This window comes from Oryzias melastigma, linkage group LG22 (assembly GCF_002922805.2).
Source record: "Oryzias melastigma strain HK-1 linkage group LG22, ASM292280v2, whole genome shotgun sequence".
Taxonomy (NCBI): Eukaryota; Metazoa; Chordata; class Actinopteri; order Beloniformes; family Adrianichthyidae; genus Oryzias; species Oryzias melastigma.
The window spans coordinates 26,822,935-26,844,783 of NC_050533.1; the positions used below are offsets into that span (position 1 = coordinate 26,822,935).

Sequence of the window (21,849 nt, forward strand, 5' to 3'; positions counted from 1 at the left end):
CGAGCCATAGCCCCCCTAGGGCAACCCACCCCACACTACCGGCCAACCGCCCGCCCCCACCGCGAAAGGTCCAGGGGGGAGCAGGGCAGGGGCCGCCAACCCCCGCCGAGCAGAGGGGAACCCAAGAGAAACAGAGGCCCCAAAGAGTGATGTAAACAAGGCCCGACCAGGCACACCCACTTATTTTTCAACTTCTGACTTATAACATTGCAAGTGAACTGCCAAGCCTGAATCTGCATCACTTAAGTAGTTTAAAAGTCTGAGTAATAATGAGAAGCTCTTGGTGTTATAAATCAGGCTTAGTAGTTCCATACAACATCATGTGCTGTTAAAAAACAAAGTTCTTTCTTTTTGTGTACAGTGTGTAATAAAGTAGAACATTTCCTTTACTTTGGAGGGCCAGCAGGCCAGATTCTTCTGCACCTGGTCAAACAGCCAGCATAAGGTTGCTGCCAGTATAAAGAGCTACGTTGGAAACAACCAGCACTAAGGTTTAAACATGCCCTTCAGCAACAAAAGCTGATGCTGCACTTCTCAGAGCTCGGCCGGTCAGTGTAACTGGCCATGGAAATGACAGCCATATAGAGAGGTTATGATAATGACAAGTTAAGGTTGCAGCTATCAAATCAAGGTGTGTAGACGCAGCTGCCAGTTGGTGTGATTATGAGAGTGTGTCTGTCTGACCCAACCAAGGAGCCTCTCTTTCTCTCAGACACAGTGGCATATACATTCACTCTGGCCTCCAGCCTCAGCAGCAGGACACTGTGAGGCGACAGAGGGGCTCAGGTCAAACAGTACACAGGAAAAAACTACAGCAGAGCTGAAGGGAGAGAGGGAGAGGGAAGAGGAGAGAAGAGGGAGGCTGGCCTAGACATGTGTTGAGCTAAAATAAACTAGCTCAGTGCTGACTATAAAACACCAAGAAAAGAAAGATTCAGAGGTCAGAGCCGAATAAGGAGTTGATGGCAGACCAAAATGACTGGCCAACCCGAATGCATAGATTTTTTTACTATAAGAGGTCATGAACAACACAACCGCAAAAGTAAACTTTCTTCAAATGGCAGGCTTAAAATCCATTCATCATCCATTATCCATCCATCCATCCATACATCCACCATTTATCATCCATCCATCCTCTTCCGCCCTTCTGGGTCTGGGTCGTGGAGGCTGCAGTCTAAAACTGCATTCACACTGACAGCAATTGACGCATGAGGAACGTCCCATTTCAGTATTGGGTCAACGTACAGATGCGATCGGAGGTCCTGTAGCGCATTTTGAGCATCGAGCTCGGCACGATGGTCTGGCAACCAGGTGTTCAGGGTGTTGCGGCACGTCGAGAGTAAAATAATCTGAACTTTCATAAGAAAATGCATTGCGTCAAGCAATCAGGGACATGCGACATGTTGATGAGGTCATCAGCAGGTGATGAGCAAAACCAACAAAGTGGAGAATCTGATACTGGCAAGGTGGTATAATACCTGGTGCCAGCAAGGTGTACTAAAAAAAAAGAGGCTGGTGAGTGTACAGTCAATATTTACATGCAGCAATGAAGCCAAAAACTTTCAAAGTTAAAATCAAAGTCCCATTAGCTGTCATGAATGTGAGTGAAATTTGTTCTCCGCATTTGACCCCACCCCTGGGGGAGCGGTGAGGTGCAGACAGTCATGCTTGGCAACCATTTGGAGGTTTAACCCCCAACCTAACCCTTTAATGTCAGCATTAAACAATGGGAGACACTGGGTCTCATTTTTAGATTCTTGGCCATGGATTTGAAGTCACAACCTTCCAGTCTCATGGCAGACACTGAGCTGGTTTTGCCAGTAGCTTCTCCCACAAAAATCTAAGAATCAAGTTTATCAACACATTTATTTTGACGAGCATCGAGCAGCAAATTTGACGTGTGTTGAGATAGAGGCGTTTAATTTAATACATGGATCACTTTTAAGAAAAATGTTTTTGAAAATAATAACCACAAAAAACACAAGTTATCCCACAAACAATCACATCGCAAAAATAATAAGAAGGTTCAAAGTTCAAAAAAGGGCTTTAGATGAAGCTAGAAGCATATCAAATCTAAGCACCCCCTTTCTTATGAAGCTCAAACTAAATATACATCATGGTCTTTGTATACCCAGAGTAATACAGACACAATAAATATGATAAAAAGGACAGCAAAATAACATATTTGTACATGTATATTAGGGGTGTCAAATTATTGCATTAGTTACAGAGAGATTAGCGGGTAACTTTTCTTCTAATCGCATTAATCTAATGTTTAATCTATAACTATTGTCATGTTCTCAAATATAAAAAGCAATGGTTCAACTGTTTACTTGCATCAACGTTTCATCAACTTAATTGAACACCTCTTGCATTGCTCCCAGTGCGTGTCTCTGTGTACAGCTGGGAATGTGGAAAGGGTTGCGTTACTGCTATGACATCGTCAATTGTCCGTGTGCGCTGCATGCGCTTATAGACATATTATATGCAGTCAATACATGCCCGCGTTGCGGCTGTGACGTTGTCAATGTACAACTTTATAGTTCTTCACAGAACTAACACAAACAACCCGACAACGTAACAGGTATTATCTATTTAGTTAAGGGATAAAGTCTGACAAGGTGTTTTTATCATAAAGTAATGACAGTCTGGTGTGGGTGAACTTGACTGGCCTGCACAGAGTCCTGATCTGAACCCGATATCAGTCTCCAGAAGTTTTTCCAGTCCATTGATCATTCATTTTTTTACATTTTCTTTCTGTTTTTTTTTTTAAGCCTTGATTTTAAAACAGCTAAATTTAATTATCCAAAATGTTATTTTCTATCTAAGATATTTTAGTGTTTTCAATTTTGAGACTCAACATTTCGATCGCCCAGAAATTTGATGGAAAAAAAAATCAATGGAAAGAAAAGGTGTGACCTGACCATGGCGCTTTTGGAAAAAGGGTCAGAAGTTCCTATAATCCTGGTACTTTCCAAGGCACATTAACATTGGGAGTGGGGTCGTCGACAGCTGTTAGAGGTTCTGGAGATAAAGTCAGAGGCCAGACTGAGATGGTTTGGACATGTTCAGAGGAGAGACAGTGAATATATTGGTAGAAGGATGCTGAGTCTAGAGCTGCAGGAAAGAGGTCTAGAGGAAGACCAAAGAGGAGGTTTATGGATGCAGTGAATGAAGACATGAAGGTGGCTGGTGTTAGAGTGGAGGATGAAGAAGACAGAGAAAGCTGATTCGATGTGGTGAAAGGAAAGGAAAAGAAGTTACATGCAACAATGCACGTACACACAGCATGTCACTGTTTACATAAATGTGTTTTTTAGTAACGAATCATTTGCAAACTATGAGAGAATTCAACACACTGTCTTTTTAAATAATTGTTTTTAAATTATGTACATATTTGCTTCAAGTCGAATGACACGTCATCGAGTGCATAATGCAAAGACCAATGTAAGCATGCAGAAATGCTCACACCCATGCACACAACGACAGCTGGGTTTTGGTTTGTGCTCTGGAGAACCATCCACACCTTTAGCAGGCGCCCTTCCATTCTTTTTTCCCCCAGTACTTTAGAGGAGTTGACTAAAAGCTGAAAGGAACAGCTTGGGTGTGTATGTATATATCTATATATGTACTAAATCCAGAGGGCCTTTGAAATATGCACAGCGGTCGCATGCATAATACATGGGCACAGCAGGAGAAGACATCTTGGAAGGCAAGTGGCTCTCCGCCTCTCCCTCTTCTCACAACACCCAGTCTGTCCTCGGCCTTGCCTTCTTCTCATTGGCTATACATGTTTCTTTGGTGTCTCTCAGGGTCATTTGTGGGTCACACGATCTGACAGGTACTACTTGAAAGCCAGATACAAAGATACACGGAAAAAAACTAAAATTGCAACACTTTTGTTTTATCTCCCATAACAATTATTCTTAAATGTTCTTAAATATTGTTTACAAATCGGTCTAGGCATCTATGACAGTGAGCACTTCACCTTTGCTCAGATAATGCATCCCACCTGACAGGAGTGCCATATCAGGATACTGATCAGACAGTCTGATTATTGCACAGGTGTGCCTCAGCCTGGCTGCAATAAAAGACCACTCTGAAATGTGCCGTTTTCTTTTATTGGGGGTATCTCAGAAAACTGGTCAGTAGCTGGTCTGACCACCACTTGCCTCACGCAGTGCAACACATCTGCATGGTCATAAATGTAAACTTTCTTTTTGCTTAATTAAAACAAGTGTTGCATGACCAGAGGTTATCATTTTCTCCGTTTATTAAACCCAGAGCCGCTTGCAGGTTTCCTGTCATAACAGGCAAACAGATTAAAGGTCAGATCATCCACCAACACAAAATGCAAGGCTGCGTTAGCCTAGCTGAGTGGTTTTAAACACCTACTGAACTAAGGTGAAGCTTGCTTATATTTGGAGTATCCACAAACAAAACCTAAGAAATGCACAAGTCTAAACCAATGTTTTCCAGCAAGTGTCCTTCAGTATAGTGGTGTATCGTGAGAGATGGCCAGGTGTGTCATGGGAAATTATTCAGTTTGATCTAATTGGTCTAACACATTCCTATTGCCAGGATATCAGCCCTGTGTCCATCCAAACAGGCCAAGGTTTCACACCGAGCAGTTAAGAGTAGTTGTTTTTTTTGATTGCTATTTAGGATACTTTGATACGAATGACTGTCCCTCGAGGTTGCCATAATTTTGATCAGTTGCTCTCATTTTAGAAGTTTGATCCCTTAAACCAGGGGTGTCAAACTCAATGGCACAGGGGGCCAAAATCCAAAACACAATTTTGGTTGCAGGCTGAACAAGATACACATTTATTGAACACTCTAAAACTATATTTTAGGATTTTTAAAAACGTTAACTTTTTACTTTCCTATGAATAAAAACAGGCAAGAATATTATTCAAGAATAAATCAATTTAAAACTTAAACAACTTTCAATATTTTACTTTCTGTAAAAATATAATTTGTTAAAATTATATAAGTTAGAAATGAGCGCAAGATAACATTGGGCCATTAATAAAAATAAAATAAAATGATCTGGAGGGCCGGATATGAGGGCCGGATCCGGCCCCCGGGCCTAGACTTTGACACATGTGCCTTAGACTGTCTTCAGTCATTCTTAGAGGTTTATTTACATACATCATCAATCTACCAAGCAGACATGGTTAATGTCCTCACTTTTTTGAGCTGACTTTGCTCATAAAGTCAGCTCAGCTGGCTCTCGCCATTCACCACCACCCGCAGCGCCTTCTCCAGCGCACTGGATAGTACAGTTTTTTAGTAGTTGGAGACTAGGGTGGGAATTCGGACACAGTCCGTGTATACATTTTGGTGTCTCTCGATGAACCTTTGGATCAGGTATGTCCAAAGTCCAGGCCCGTGGGCAAAATGTGGTCCGTATTCAAATTTCTAGTGGCACGTATACTTTTGTCTTCAATAATATGCTGCCCTGAGCACTTTTTAAGAACTGTGTGTGTGATTTCTTGACTGTGATTGGCTAAATTACATTATAAACTCTTGTACACCTGTGGCAACAACTACCCGATCTTCAAATCAGAAATTTATAGTAATTTTGGCAAACATGTATTCACATTTATTTATGTATATCTTTGGATAAAAATGAAAATTATTCTACTCTAAAGAAAAAAAATGTAATTAAATAGTCTATTTGCATTTAATATTATAAGAGTTAAAAAAAGACTGAATGTTTGGAAGCGTTTGGGACTCAGAATTCAAAATAAATGGCGGCATGTCGTTTGCCGATAGCACAAATCAGAGCAGAGCAGGAGCAAGCACTGACGTCATCGTGGTGCACCCCTTGGAAATGCTAACTCAAACTGATTTATGAGACACTTGTTGTGCAGCGAGATGTGAAAACAAAAAAGCAATCTTCGCTGGCTTTGTCACTTTAATTCTGTCACAGAATGAGCGGCAATGATGAAGAAAATGAAAAAGCTCTTCATTTTATTTAAAAAAGACAAGTAATGCAGTTACATTGTGAAAATGAAAAAGCATTTCTGTTTATTCATTTTAATCTTTAAATTTGATATTTCTAATAGAGTTTTTGTACAAGTTAACCAAATAAGTTTTTAAAAATGAAATGTCAAATGCCATTTTTTAAATAATTTTAATTAAATACTGAATAAGCGTTGTAGAAAAACCCGTTCGGAGAATTTATTTTTTATTTCATTTAAGAGACAAGTAATGCAGTTACATTGTGAAAATGAAAAAAAAAAAAACATTCCAGTATTGACTTTTATTTTGGATTACGAGTCACAAACGCTTCCATTTGAATGGTTGGCCCTCACACGTTTTATATCTGGCCTCCTCCCTGCACTCAGTTTGTGTTTATCAGGTCTTTTTCTCTTGCTTTCAGGGCTTGTTGTACCTTTATGAGTCATTTTTCCTTCGATGTGATTATAATATAGTCATTTGCACACTTTAAGTTTGCTTGGGCCACAGTAATTGCTTTTTCCAAAAATAAATAAAAATTTTTTGGCTAAATTACATTTTTGATTTAGACAAAAAAAACAAAAACAAAAAAAAAACATGCTAAACCTCAGCATGTTGACTTTCATTCTCTAGTTACAACTCAACTTATAAAGACAAATATGATGTTGATCCTTTCTGTGTAAAATGTATCAAGCATGCTGCAGTTATATAATTGTTCGAAATATACAGTTGATCTTTCCCAGAAATTAAAATTACATTGAAACCACAGATCTAGGCGCTCCAAGAGCCTAAACTCAAGCTTTACAAAGATGCATCTAAGTCAAAGCTTTGTTTTGACTAATTTAACTCCTTAAATGTTGGAACAGTTCTTTTTATACTGCAAGCTTATTAAAGATGTCAAATAATTGTAAAGAGCAAACATGTTTTATTGCAAACTAATTATAGTGTTACTGTGCCTCTTTTTTCTCAGCTACAGATGTTTGACTTTGAAGAGTGAATGTTGAAAGATCCTGTAAAGGCTAACGTGCGGGGAGCCTTACAACGAGTTGTTTGAGGCCGATGACGGACTGCTCTACAGAGTTGGCGGTGAGAACCTGACGCTTCATTGCTGCTTGCTCTCCCAGAAAACGAAGCATTAAGTCCTTCACAGCATCCACCTGAAACAAAACACTTTGATTCAAAATCATTTTAATGAAACACAAATTCATTCTTCATCAATCTTTTAAAACCAGCAACTGCTGATAACTAAAGGGACAAATATTTATAAGCTGAAATGAAATAACAACAACTAAAGTCCACAGTAGACAAAACATCCACAGAAAACAAAAATGCCCAGTGAGTAAATCATGTAATAAATAAACGTAGAATTTGTCTCTTTTCCAGAATGCCATTTTTTAGAGGAGGAGAACATAAGAAGGCTTGATTTGAGTTAGTATTATTGCTGTTCAACGCATCCTCGTTTTATAATTAAAACTTTCTGAGTCAGGATCTCTAAAGTGGAGCATTTAAAGACTGCAAAAGAAAGAGAGCATGTCAACAGGGTTGTTGTTACTGTGGATTAAACCGAAAATTGAAAAACTTGGGAGGATGTTCATTTAGTCTCATGAAAAATATTATGTTGCTTAGTTTGTCTCCTATAACAATCAACATATGCAAACCAGAAGGAACTTGAAAAATATTTAAAAACTAAAATGAAGTCACAGGCTGCAGGGTGTGGTAGCGGTAAGCACTCGCGTCTCTCAGCGAGAAGTTCCTGATTCAAACCCCAGAAGGGACCTTTCTGTGTGGAGTTTGCATCTTCTCCGCGTGCATGTGTGCATTTTTTTTGAGGCAGTCCCGCTTCCTCCCACAGTCCAAAAACAGATTTGTTTAATTGATGGTTCTGAATTGTCTCCATGGTGGGAGTTGGGTGTGTATGTGTCTGTGGCTGCGTTGTCCTGCAATGGACTGAAAACCCACCACTCCAGTGTACTCTGTTTTCACCCCACAGTAACTGGGATAGGCTCCAGCAGTCCTCTGACTCAGAAAGGGATTTAGGAGTTTTGGAAGATAGATGGAATATTTTTAAGCCATAGTTTGACTGCACAGTTTGCACATGAACAGGCATTTTGACAAAGATCTGTGGCCACATGGTAGAGTGACCAACAAGGAATCAGCTGATAATAGGTTCGATTCCAGAGTAAATCAAACCAAAGACTGAAGACGAGGCTCTGAAAAAATGTGACATTCAACTACATAGATAAGTGAACATTTTATAATCACAAAACTCTTTCAGCAGCATCTCAGCATGTGATCAGATGGACGTTGTCCTCTCAAGGTGCAGATGAAACTATTCCTTCCAGCACATACAAAACACATACTTCAAAAAAATAGGTTTAAAGTTGCTTCATGATTCAAAAGTTTAACAAAAATGAGACTCCATACTAATCGATCATGCAGCTTGTGTTTTCTGATACATGTGGTTTCTTTGTAAACAATACAAGTTTAGTTTGGAAAAATTCCATAAAAATATTTTTTTTTTCAAAAAGCAACACATCTCAATAATTGTGATTATTTGTTGTGTTTTGACTGAAAAGTCTTAATGAGACTCAGCCATTAACATGAAATGGTTTTAAAAATTTACAACAGGTATTTAAAACTTATTTGATTTGTATAATTCACCGAGTTGATTTGTAAATAAAAAAAGCCATTCTAGCAAAACAAAAACAACTAAGAGCATGTAGGAGAAAAATAAAGACTGTTGACAAATGAGTTTCCTACCTGCAGGTTGTCAAACTTAAGTCCTGGCATGGTAAGTCTGCTGCTCTCCACGTAGGCAGGGCTATACTGCTGGGTAGCCACTGAAATCAACACCTTCCTTGTTTCTTCACTTGGCAGCCAAGCATCATGGCGCCTATCCACCTCGCTCAAGCTAAGTGCAGTTGCAAATGGGTCGTCTGTGCCTGAAAACACAGCCTGGAGCTGGTTAAAGGGCTGCTCTTGTGATCCTGAAGTTGAGACAGGAGACTGAGTTGGAGGTGGGGCTGTCTGGGTTGGGGGGGCATTGGGCTTGGTGCTTTGATCATTAGGTTCAAGAAAAAAGACTGGGCTGGGAATAACAGGACCTGAATTCAAACTCCCACCCGGGGAGGAGATGGAGGAGGATGTGGAGGACAGCTGGTGCTCTGGTGTAGGAGCTATAGTTGCCATTCTAGTCCCGGGAGGTACCTCTGCATTTGGGTTGGAAATTGAGATGAAGGAGGAAGGGGTGGTAAAAGAATCAAAAAAATCAGAGGCTGGATTGGCCTGTCCGTTGTCAGTAAAGAATTTACTGAGACTAGGGCTTGGCTGACACATTAGTGGAATGTTCTGCTTACGAGGGGTCACAGTGTCATCATTTGCTCCATCACTCCCCATGCTAAAACTAGGGGATTTGATCAGGGTGGGTTGAAAGCCATCAGGCACCAGCGACTTTGGCTGGGTACTTTGGCTGAATATTGTACACACCGGCACAGGCTCATCCTTTGATAGTGTCTCTTGGGGTAACTTAGATTGTGGCTCCTCACGTCCACTAACATACAAACTCTCATGGTCACTTTGAGGTGAAAGACTGGTTTTGGATTCCTCTTGTGTGTTGATCTGCTCAGCTGTGTCCTCGTCTGAACATGTGTTATTTTGCTGGTCCACTAAAATTTTAATATCAGTTGTACTCTGTACTAATTTACCTTCTTTCCCCTCATCTTCTCTGGCTGGTTTCAAATCTTCTCCTCCATCAAGAAATGAGTCCATAGGAGCCACATCCTCTTCCTCACTGTTATTGGGTGAATCAGAAATCATGACGCTTTCCATCATTTGGTCATTTAGTCTGTCCATCAGGCTCTCTGAGGGTGTGGCGCTGCTGTCCTCATGGGGTGTTGCAAACTCTGCTCCTCCCAGATCAATGCTTTCCTCTTGGGGCAGAATGTTGTCCTTGAATGGAACCAGGTTGCTGGGAGCTTCAAGAGAGTCTCCAGCTGAGGCTGCATTGCTGCCATCTTCCATCGTGATGTCCAGTGTGTCGGGCCTCTGGGAAGGAGCTTCCCTCGCATCCATCTCCTTGTTCCTGTTCATTTAAACGCATCAGAAATCACCATGAGACCAACCATTTATATCAGTGTAGAAGTGACCACTTCCTGTCTGCTCTATCCAACACCACTGGTTTGGAAATATTAGGGAAAAAAGGCCGATTATAGGCAAATTATTTTTGTAAGTATTTCATTTGCGCCTAAAGTATTTGGATAAGTCGCTACTTAAGGCAGACAGATTGATTTGGTGCCGTGTTCATGATGCTACATAACATAGCGATTTGGCTACAGGAAGCTAACCAACTTGCTAAGCTTCAGCTCTCGCGGTCTGTTACAAGCGGTCCAGGAAGTAACACGGACAGCAGAATATGTTCAGATGTTTCCAGAAAACAGAGAAGCACACGCGTACCGAGACAATGTTGAGAAATGCAGGAAAACTAAATATTACGACCATGTTTCCTACCTTATTGCTGACTGACAGATAGGCTTACAGTGCGCATGCGTAACTAAAGATCTCCTTAGTACGGTTCTCCGGAAAGGACAAACTTAATAAGCCGGACTGCTTTGACATTCCCGACACCACTATACGTAAAAGGAGCGGGGAGCTGGAGGTTTCCAAGCAGCGGTAACGTATTTTCACTTTGCGTTTGAATCGTGTATTACGCAGAACTTCGCGGAAGTGCTGCTTGTGTGTTTTTAAAGAGTGACTCGGGGTGAAAAAAGCCTTTCGGCGGCGTTTTTGTGTGTGACAAAGTGTTTTTGTGGGAGTAACAAACTGAAGAATGGAAGACGACGCCCCTGTCATCTACGGGCTTGAATTTCAGGTAAGCTTACTTACTAGAGCACACTATTCTATTCTATTCTATTCTATTCTATTCTAATGTGAGTTTTCATACTCTACAGGCACGTGCACTGTCAGCCCAAACAGCTGAGACTGATGCTATACGTTTTCTGGTTGGAACACAGTCACTGAAATTTGATAATCAGGTAAGTGGTCGACAGGGTGGTCTTCTCTCGATCGTCATGTTGCTCTCTGTCAGTTTTCTTTTTTTTTAGTCTCTTCGTGCATTATTGTGATGAGCAGCAGAGCTAAGTCCTGAAGGTTTTACCCATAAAACCTTTTCCAAATCCTGTCTGACAATGTGAAATATGCTCTAGACTCACACTTGTTGAGAGCTCCTGGGACAGCTGTGGGCTCTGCAGTGATCAGTCACCTTTCTTTGGTGTGATGATATTTGTTTGACCATGAAGAATTAGTACAAGACAGGAATATTATACCAAAAAAACTAATTCCTTACTAGCTATGCTTAAATGTGCTGGCAACTTCTCTTTTAATATTTAAGAAGTTATATTTTCAGTCTTGCACAGATGAATTACATCGATGCAATGTATTTTATAAATCCAGTCCAGAGGAAGTCTACCGTGTGCACTTGGGAGTGTTTCATGCTAACTGCACTGTTTTATTTAAGCTTGCTGCCCTTTGTTTTAAATTTACAGCATTTATTCTTCGAGTTTGGTTGTAAGATTTTTTACTAATTAATTGGAATAGTAATAGTAATAGTTTTCAGTGCTTAGAGAACTCCTCAATCCTGTCATTCTACACATTTCAAGGTTGCTTCTCACAACAACACCTTCATTTTTCTATTTGTACAGAATATTACTGAAAATGTACATGTGGTGGTCATCATTTTTTTCCACAAAAATAAAAGTAAATAAATATTATTGCGCTTCATCCCTTAGTTCTCAATTTTAATGTATATATTTTTTGTCAAATTAAAATTAGTTTCACCTTTTAAATGTAAAATCTTATTTTGGCCTCACAAACCCAAGTTAACATTAGTTCGTTCACCTTTCGGCTTATCCCTATTCGGGGTCGCCACAGTGAAACAGCCTCCACTGCTTCGCATCAGTGATTTGGCAGAGTTTTTACGGCAGATGCCCTTCCTGTCGCAACCCTGTACTTGGAAGCCCAAGCTAACATTAGCATTACAACAGAAATGGTGAGCGATATCATTTCGATCCAGATTCAAGCTCAGACGAGGAAAACAAAGACATACATGGATCTATTTGTAAGTGCATCAGAGTGGAGCAGAGCAGAGAGCTTGTGGCCTGCTGATTGAAGGACTACATCACTGCTTCAATCTTTTCACAACTGCATTTTTTGCCTCCTCCTAATTCACAACAGTTTATATAAAAAAAACACTCAGAATTGCAGTTTCAATCTTAATTTACTTTATACTGTATATGTCCCCCATAATGAGAAACACGCTACAAAAAATGTTAAAATCAACACAATTTTCTTTGAAGTAGGTCTTTCAGTATTAAGAAACAGCCATTATGAATAGTCATGAACTGAATACAGTTTCCCTGCCATATTCACTGTTAATCAAGTGTTGATGGCCCTGTCATTGATTATTCTGAAAAGAACCTGTAAAGGCTGGGGCTGTCGCAGGCCACGCTCTTTGTCCCCATAACTACAATCTGTGGTGACATGTATTAAAGCTGTGATGGCCGAGTAAAATTTTCATCGTTCCTGTTTTCTTTTGGAAAATCCCAAAACACAATATAACGATCAGACCAAAACCAAAATTGTTTTTTCAGAAACGTTTCATCCCTCTATGGTTTCTGGAAATATTTGTGTTACTTGTGTTCAGCTATTTTAAAGGTGCTGCCACCTTGACAGAATAATCTGTTCTTTGAAATGTTGTTAATTTTATTTAAAGTAAAAAATAGACAACCCTTTGTCCTTTATTAAAGCACATTATGTGGAGCTAATGACACCAAAACAAACTTTCATTAAACTTTACAGGTGCCTCTCAAATGGACTCCTAAAATGTGCTTTATTGTCATTATTTAGAATTTGTACAATTCATATGTAGCATATACAGTCATCACAAAAGTCTGGAGATTACTAAATGTATATGTAGATTAAATGTAAATTAAAGACATCTTTTTTTTTAACTAAGCTTTTAAATGACTCATGTAATCAACGTATGCACTTACTGTATTTTCCGGACTATAAGTCGCGCTTTTTTCATAGATTTTCCAAGGGTGCGACTTATACTCAGGAGCGACTTATATGTGATTTTGTTAGACATAAATAGGCTCATATATTTGTTATTTTCCCCACTTAAACCGGTTTCCTTTTGGCGGTTGTTTCCCAATAACAACCACTAGAGGGCACTGTAGGTTTGTGTATCAGTATCTACTGGTGTCAGCTGACAGAACTGCAGAAGAAGAAGTTACGTTCAAAAAAAGCGTTCCTGATAATCTAATCATTCTCCTCATGGATGTTATGATGTTTTTCTCATTTGCATCAAGACATTATTATTATTGTTTTTATTTTTTTCTCCCTGGGCTAATGCGGGACAACAAGCCATCAAACTGGGTTATAAACAAAAAGAAGAGCAGCTAAAAACTCATTCAGATGCAGCTCCTGCAGGCTAGAAGGTAATGATTGCCGTAAGAAAAGACAAAAAAAACTGCTGTCCTCAACCCAGAATGGAGAGATGATTATAGATGCTTTGGTGGAGTTCTTTAAAATAAATAAGTTAACCTCTCAACATCATCCGTATCTTCTGTGTATTTTAAACGAGATAAACAGCCAAAGCCTCCATCATTTAGCGATGAGGCTAAAAACTTCAGACAGCTTCTCCAATGGGAGTGTCTAGTTTATGAACACATTTTTGGACAAGCATTGAGCATAAGACACACATCAAAAGATTCAGCGGACTCGAATTTGACGCATGAATCGCATTTGATGTCAAATGCAACATTATGTCGGGCTTGTTGAATTTGTTCATAAATGTTGGACTATTCTCTTAAAAGTGCGACTTATACTCCGGAGCGACTTATATATGTTTTTTTCTTCTTCATTATGCATTTTTTGGCTACTGCGACTTATACTCCGGTGCGACTTATAGTCCGGAAAATACGGTATTTATGGTGCTTTTAAGTATTTTATGGCTTTAATGGTTTATCATTCGTAGATTTACCCTTTCTATCAATTTTTATCCACAGCGTTTCCTTCATTTTTATGTTTTTCTCTTAATGTTGTTGCTTTTATTCTAATGTGTCTTATGACTTTGTATTGTTTTGAGCAATTTTTATATTCGTCTTGTCAAAGATTTAATGTTCCACAGCATGTTGATGAAAGGAGCTATATAAACAAAGTGATTGATCGATTGATTGGTTTTGTGTCTTTGCCACTGATGGTTTGTGAAATGTATGATTGGAAGATAATGCTTTGCACGGACTAAAAAAGACTTCCTTTGTCAAGTTTCCCAAATGATGATTTGTGTACTGGTAATTGTGTGATTGCTTAGTAAGCATTCACACTAATGATTCTACTGTAAATGGTAAATGCCGTATACTTGTATAGCGCTTTCTACCTTCCTTCGAAGGCCCAAAGCGCTTCACAGTCACAGACCCATTCATACATTCACACACTGGTGGTGGCTCCGCTGCCGAACACTGGCGCCAACCTTCCACCAGAGGTAATTTGGGGTTAGGTGTATGGAAGTTTTTTTTAGGTCATAATTCAAAGTATTATGCATTTTTTAATTGACAGTTCAATATTAAAAATTAGGCTTTTAATATGATAATTCATCTTGCCATGTACAATTCAATATCAAAATTTACAAGTCAATATTAGATTTTAATTTTTAAAATAAAATATTGAATAAAAACAAAATCAGTTGCATTGTATCTTGTCATGGATTTTTGATGTCATAATTCGAATGACAATGCATTTTGTAATTTACAATTCAATATTTAAAAACGACATTTCGATACATGGTTTGGTTCAAAATAATTTTAAAGTAACTTTAAATCTATTGCATAGTAAAATCTCACGCTCTGTTTGTGTCAAAACTCAATTCAACATGCAAAACAGCGCCCCCTGCTGTAATACATTCTCAGTTTTATACAGGCGCTTCAACTCGGTCAATATTTAAACTGCTTTGCATTCTGTCAGACGCTCATCAGGGCAGGGCTTTCCACCCCCCTAAATACGCTAAATCCCGCCTCCACTCCCTTTCGACCAATAAAAGCATATTAAAGACTCAACTAAGCAATAGAGTTGTTTGTTGTTGGAGGTTACAGAAGAGAATGCTATCTGCTAAAGAGTTAGCTTCTATCTGGATGACTTGCACTACAACCGCTGTGTGACAGCTCAAAGAGATTTTGGAGCACAACTTTAGGGCTGCTGTGAACTTTAAGACAGCGGTCCCCAACCCTCGGGCCGCTGACCGGTACCGGTATCGGTCCGTGGCTCACTTGGTACCGGGTCACAGACAGAAAAAAACGTGCGGTCGGGCGCGCTAGTTCAATGATTTTAACAAGTCTAAAGGTTTAAACTTAGCCTTCGTGGTTAAATTCCCCTTTCACTTCAAACTAGATGCTAATGAAACGCTAACTTTAGCCGAGTCGGAACTTTAAGTCCGCCCCGAGAGTATCAATCACATATTTAGCAATTTCAGTAATCTTGGTATCAAAACGTTGAGCTCGTTCGGAACACTACTGCTTGTATTTTTGGAATTCATAATCTTCATAGTTTTTGAACAAAATAGTCCCTATACGAGAAAGTCTTCAAATTATTAGTAGATTACCAACAAGCCTTTGAATATTTTCATGGGCCATGTTTTAATCTTTAATAATAGTTTTAAAAAATTCAGTTTAGCTAATTTTTTAGCAACATGCTAACATTTTTGGCTAATTTGTTATCTTCTGGGGTTTTTTTGGCTAATTTAGAGTTTAGTTTCTATTTTAGCAACAGGCTAACGTTTTTGGCTAATTTAGTTTACTGAGGAATTTTAGGCTATTTTGGAGTTTAGTTAGTATTCAGGCAACAAGCTAGCTTTTTTGGCTAATTTGGCATCTACTAAGCTTTTTGGCCTAATTCGGAGTTCAGCTCATATTTAAGCAACAACCTAAATATTTTTTAAATTTGGCATATATTAGGGATTTTTAAGCAGTTTTACAATTTTTTTCAGAAATGTAGGTCAACTTCAGCACTCTTTCATAGTTCTTTAATAAAATTTCCAGTCTTTTAGCAAATTAAACATTTTGCAAATAGCCTTTGCATTTTCAGCAAAAATCTTCAGCATCTTCAGTGACTTCAGCAAAAAGAATTCACACTAACATTATCACAGGTAATGCTTCTTTTCTATTTGTTATTGTATTCAGCAAAATGGGAGCTCTGGAACATGGCACAAAAGACTTAGGTCTACTTGAAACTAATGAGACCAAAAATGTTTTTTATTCTAACATGACAGGAACAGGAACATTCCTAAATGTGTATGAGACACAACAGTCAAAGTCCAAAAAACAATGTTTTCAGTTTCTATTAAAATGCACCTGAACATAAGTTAATATTTGTTTTAAGTCAATTTCAGTGCTTCCAGGGATTTCTAACGCTCCTTAAGGTTGTGCTCTGCGATGTAAACTGTGACTAAATCTGTTTGATTGGATTTATTCATGTAGCACATTGCCTTTCCATGCTGGCTAATGTGGTTGAGCTCTCTTAGCTGAGTTTGAATTCATGAAAAATGTTTTTTCGATTGGCATTTTCTCGCAGATAGCTTCAGCTGTATCCATAAGCCTGCTGGCCTCTCCACCTCCCATTAAGCATAATGCAGGGTGAAAATGTCTCTCTTAACTCACTGAGCACCTCTCCAATCCTTCAGAGACTAGTAGTCGAAATGACAGATCGGAGGGTTCTTTGGCATGGCATTTAAGGCTGCTAACGAGATAAAACGGCCAAGCTTGGCACCTCTCACCCGCTCACTACTCCTCTGTTCTGCTTACTGTCATCTGTGCAGCTAAAGAGCTTTAGTGGTGAAGCCCACAAAGTGGGGGCAGTGAGCCAGCTTGGCTTTATCCCCACCTCACCACCTCTACTTACCAGGCCTGCCTCTTCTCTTTCCTGCCTTAAATTCTCACCACTGGCTCATAATTAGAGGCTGGGACCATACCCAAGTGGCTGAAGGCTATGAGTCACTCCTTACGCCTGAAAGAATGAAGAATAAATCACCTTGGGGAGGAGAGCTCAGAATCTGTCCTCTTACACCTGGGTTCATTTGGGGGGACCCTATTACCAGGCCCTCCAATTACCCTATCCAGTCAGTCTAAATTTATTTGTGCTGCACCTCCACAACCATAAAATTACAACTTTGCGTAATAATTTTTTACCCAACTCAAGGTTAATAGCTGCCTATTTGACTTTGAGGAACCTGAAAGATGCTGCCGCTCCAGTGCTCTTCTCCTCCTCCTCCACCCCACCTCCTCTGTCCTCTTCTTCAGCTTGTAAAAGTGCTATATGCAAAGGGAGTGGAAGTGTCTAGAAGGAGTTATTGTCCAGTTCAGCCCTATTAACGGTTCTCCAAGGTGCTGTAAGTGTCTTTCTTATGGGAGAAACTGCTATTAATTGTCTGATCAAACCTTGAGATCCACACTGTTTTACTGCATCAAGGGCCCTGAACTGCATTCAACTGAAGGCCCTTGCTGAATATATAATAGGTTTTTCTCATGAAAGGAGTTCAGTAAAGTGGTTATCTTAATAACTCCATGTAAATAAAAGTTTTGATAGTTTGTCATAATTATATACTACAAAAGCATCACTGTTGTGCCACCAAAGCCTTAGGGCAAGAAAAAAAAAACAAGGTCAAGGAACCTAAGAGTATTTTTGCCCCACTGTGGCACATGTGTAGAAGGTGTTGGTTTTCAATCTGTGCAATCATAGTTATGTTTGAAAAAATGTGCTCCAATTAGAGAAAAAATTGTTTTAAGATCTGTAGAAGCTACTTCATCCTCCAATCAGGAGTTAGACCAAAATATGATAAAAGCTGAGCTGAAAATAAACTCAAGATGATAATTTTTAGTATTTCAAAAGTAAAGAAAACGTTTAAAAGTTTCTGTAAGACATTTCAAAGATATAAGCTTGGAGGTTAAAGATTAGGATTTTGCATTATCATGAACAATCTTGACCATACCTTTGGCACCCTGAGCTTTGGTATCACTTTGGGAACTTTTGGAATTTAGCACAAACTGCAGGGTTTGAGGTTAAAAACTGGCCAGGTAAAAGGTAGATGGGCTGCATTGTCAGACTTTGAGATACAACTATAAAATTTAAGAAGGTTTAGTTTGTCTGTGAGACCAGACTATCAAGGCTAAGAGCTCTGGTATTTCGTAAAAAAAATCCCTTATTACTGTCAAATAAAGTTAGCAAAGTCAACATCACTGGTTTAAAAGGCCCATAAAAGAGATCAACTGAACAAGCTCAAAATAACTTGTATTTTAGGAAAGAACTCAAATAACGGACCTGCCATTACCACTCCACATGGTAGCCTTAAATGGGTGGGTTAAACTACTAATGATACGGGTGGGGAGACACAAAAGCAGAACAGAAAAACTTGTTTCCCTTCCCATGGAGCCCAGGTAGTAGTAGCATCATTTTGGAAAGGTTCTAAAGGTTCTAAAATACATGCAGTCAATGCAGCAACGTGCATGTTGGCTTCACGAATTAAGTGTGGGCAACATGAATTTCCCTCACTTTTTGTAATGTCGCATGTAAATATCAGCCAACTTTGAAACTTCTGGCTCAACTTTGAGGTTAAGGAATGGAAGATGGAGCTGAAATAAAACCCGCAAACATGCAACAACATTGAATTTTGTTGTCAAACTTTGCTTTTTTATACCAAAATGTTAATGACTTTAAAAATAAATAAATAAATAAAGTAATACGGTTTTCATGCAAGTGCAACTTAACTTAATCTTTATCATAATTGGTTCTAATTGTTTACAAGAGTACCAAACCCTTATAGTCTCCCTACAACATTTTTTTTATTTTCTTTAAATGTTCCCAGTGGGGTTTTAATTCGGCCTGTGACATTTTTAACAAAAATTCCACATCCTAAATGTCTAAAAAAGCATTTTTTCATGTTGATCTGAAGCCTTTGTTTCCAAAGCAGTGTAACCCCGCCCCTTATCCCCCAGACATGCAAGTGAGACAAACAATTTGATAAGCCCATGAAAAAATCTAAATAAAAATAAAACATGATCATTTAGGCTGTATTGCAGCAGCAGCAGCACTAGCTGGAGCTCATAACTGATTTCATGCTAGCACATGCTGATTGTTTAATTCACGTGAACAAGAAATCTAATGAAATGCCAGAATACAGAAAGGGTCTCATCAAGCGTCAGTTTCTAAATATGTGCAGACAGTGGTGACGTTTTTAGATGCAGACCAAAGGTTACGTTCAGGAGAACGGTTCCGGTGTCCGGTTAAACCACCCGGTGGTTTCTGAGCTGCTGTTGCAGCGCCACTCCGTTATAGCTGCTCGTCGCGGCCCGCCGCTGCTCACGGTCGCCACCGGCCGCCCGTTGCTGCTCCGTAGGTTGGATCAAATGCGGACAGCATATTTGTGACAGTTGATGAGATTTTACTTTCAGTTTCTTTTTAAATACGTGAGGCCGACAATACAACTCGCGGCTTCACTGCATGAAGGGGAGCGGACATGAATTTCAATGACAAAATAATGAAATCTAACTTCAGTCTGGTCTTTCACTGAATTACAATCCTTTACAGCACAGAAGTGGGACGTTATCTTCTCTTATCTTATCTTCTTTGGCCTCTTCAACTACATCCGGGTTACCTAGCTATCGTGATGTAAGCAAGTCTCATGAATTCAAACAGAGTTTTTCTCTGACACTTTGAGTGACAGCAATCTAACAGGAGAAATGCTCGGAAATGCAGAGACAAAATGATTTCTTTTTATATTTTTTATTTTTCAAAAGAAAAATGCCACACATACATGTTAAAAACTCAAAAAACATGATTAGAGGGGGACTTTAACAGAATTAAGACCGATATGTTCAAGTTTGTCATGGTAAAGAGTTCTACTGAACATTAAATTGTAAATCTAAACAAATGTTGGACAGTAAATCCTACCTTGAAATTACCATCAGTTGAAAAAGTTTTTTTAATGTGACCTGAGGATTCAGTTGGGTTTTGTGCTTTGGTTGCTGAGTGATGGAAGATGCACTTAAAGTTTCAGTTGCACCCTCTCACCATCTCCTCTCTTTATCTTTGCTCTTCTTTCAGATCCACATCATTGACTTTGATGATGAGAATAACATCATTAATAAGAATGTCCTTCTGCACCAAGCTGGGGAGATATGGCACATTGGTGCCAGTCCAGCAAATAAGGCTGTGCTTAGCACGTGCTACAACAAAAGTAGGCCCCACCACATCATTCTGTCTCTGTCTGTATTCATAGCTTCTTTATGTTTCTTTTTTGTTTCTTTTTTACATTTACCTAATGATCCATTTTCTTTTGCTTATCTTAAGTCTAATGACCCCATTCAGTGATCCTTAATGGCTGGCCAGTAATGGCCAGACAGTCCTTACAGGTTTAATGGAAGAAGCTGCGTTAGAAGTCATGTTCAGACCCTGATACAATCAATACTAATGTGTGAACATAATGACCAACAAGAGGGATAATGGCTGAGGCAAAGTCAATGTGTGACACAAAAGCAATGATGGTCACATGCACATCAACTGCTCTTTTCAGTGAGGTTTTCAAAATCCATTTTCATTTTGCTTTTCTGCTATTGAAATAAACCCCCTACCCTGGTCTTTAACCAGAATTCAAATTATTATGAATTTAGTGTACCAAAGATTTAAAAAAAAAAAAACAAGGCTTAGAAGAATTTTGATTAAACCAAAAATCTTAAAACACTTGACACATCAAGTGCGTTCTGTATATATATATATATATATATATTTATTTTTGAGATTCCTCAAATATTTTATTGTTAATTTCATATGAGAAGTACTGTAATGTTAATTGGTTGTGCATCTTAAAGCAAAAAAGAAATTATGCAAAAAGAATAAAATAAAAATACATTTCTGGTCTGTAAAACAATTAAACATAGACTGCAACTTTGTGCAGTGTGTGGCGTGAGACGGTGATGCTTCAAGCTTTGTGTCACAGAGTCCCCCAGCTAGTGGAGTAGCTGGATGTTGGTGTGAATGTCCCCCTCAATGATTAAAGTGTGGCCTGCAGAGATGTCAACTGGTGCTCTGCTAGACAGTCGCACAACTCCTTCACTATCCAACTGCGTTTGTTGGTGTCCTAGCTGGAGTAGCTTCAGGACAACCCGGTAACCGCATGTTGCTGTCTGGAAGTGGGCATGCTCACTATGCAAGTGCTGGTCATAGTGTGGTTCCAGAGTGTCCGTTCAGAACTTGGGACCAAAAAGAAGTTTCCTTCTTCTTCCTAGAGCTGTTCTCTGCTCAACCTGAACCCCAACTGAGCTCCAACTGAACTTTGACCTAAAGGAGGCCTTGCTATCAGCCAGTGGCTGTAGGGACACGTCTCCAGTGGATCTAACAGCTTCATGTTTCCATCAAAACTGTTTAAACCATTTAAGAAAAATAAAAGTTATTTTTCTTAAATGTTCTGAGCATTCAAAGATGTGTGGGATCATCAAAGTGTATTTCATGGTGAAAGTAAAGTGATGTAAAAACAAAACAATCATGAAATACTTTGTGATAAAAAAGTTTGCATAAAGTTTAAATAAGAACGAGTTTAGCTTAAACAAAGTTTAAAAATCAACATTCAAACTCTTAATGAATAAACAATGAACTATGAAGAGATTTCTCATAGAAAAAGATCAACTACATGTAATTCTAATGTTTCTTAATTGTCAAATAAAGATGATTCAATCAAAGCATGAATTGCCCGAGGTCAAGGAGGGGTTTCCATAAATCCTTCATAGGAGTTGTCCAGTGTTTTCCTTATCAAGAAAAGGGGAGGTGCAGACCTTTTGGGCTTCA

General features: G+C 39.0%; 2 protein-coding genes across 3 annotated transcripts in view; one reads left to right on the plus strand and one right to left on the minus strand.

Moving 5' to 3' along the window:
- Positions 1-10,527, minus strand: part of trappc12 (trafficking protein particle complex 12) — a 47,381-nt gene extending 36,854 nt beyond the window's left edge. The window contains exons 1-3 of one of the 2 annotated variants that reach the window (XM_024278764.2): positions 10,474-10,527; positions 8,728-10,048; positions 7,008-7,124 (exon numbers count right to left, since the gene is read on the minus strand). In XM_024278764.2, the coding sequence (XP_024134532.1) occupies positions 7,008-7,124; positions 8,728-10,038 (1,428 nt within the window). In that variant the 5' untranslated portion in view covers positions 10,039-10,048; positions 10,474-10,527. The other variant, XM_024278754.2, reaches the window with a different exon arrangement.
- A 23-nt stretch (positions 10,528-10,550) lies between these two features.
- Positions 10,551-21,849, plus strand: part of eipr1 (EARP complex and GARP complex interacting protein 1) — a 73,877-nt gene continuing 62,578 nt past the window's right edge. The window contains exons 1-3 of the mRNA XM_024278775.2: positions 10,551-10,834; positions 10,914-10,997; positions 20,113-20,245. Coding sequence (XP_024134543.1) covers positions 10,793-10,834; positions 10,914-10,997; positions 20,113-20,245 — 259 coding nt within the window. The 5' untranslated portion in view covers positions 10,551-10,792. The remainder of the gene's footprint in view (positions 10,835-10,913; positions 10,998-20,112; positions 20,246-21,849) is intronic.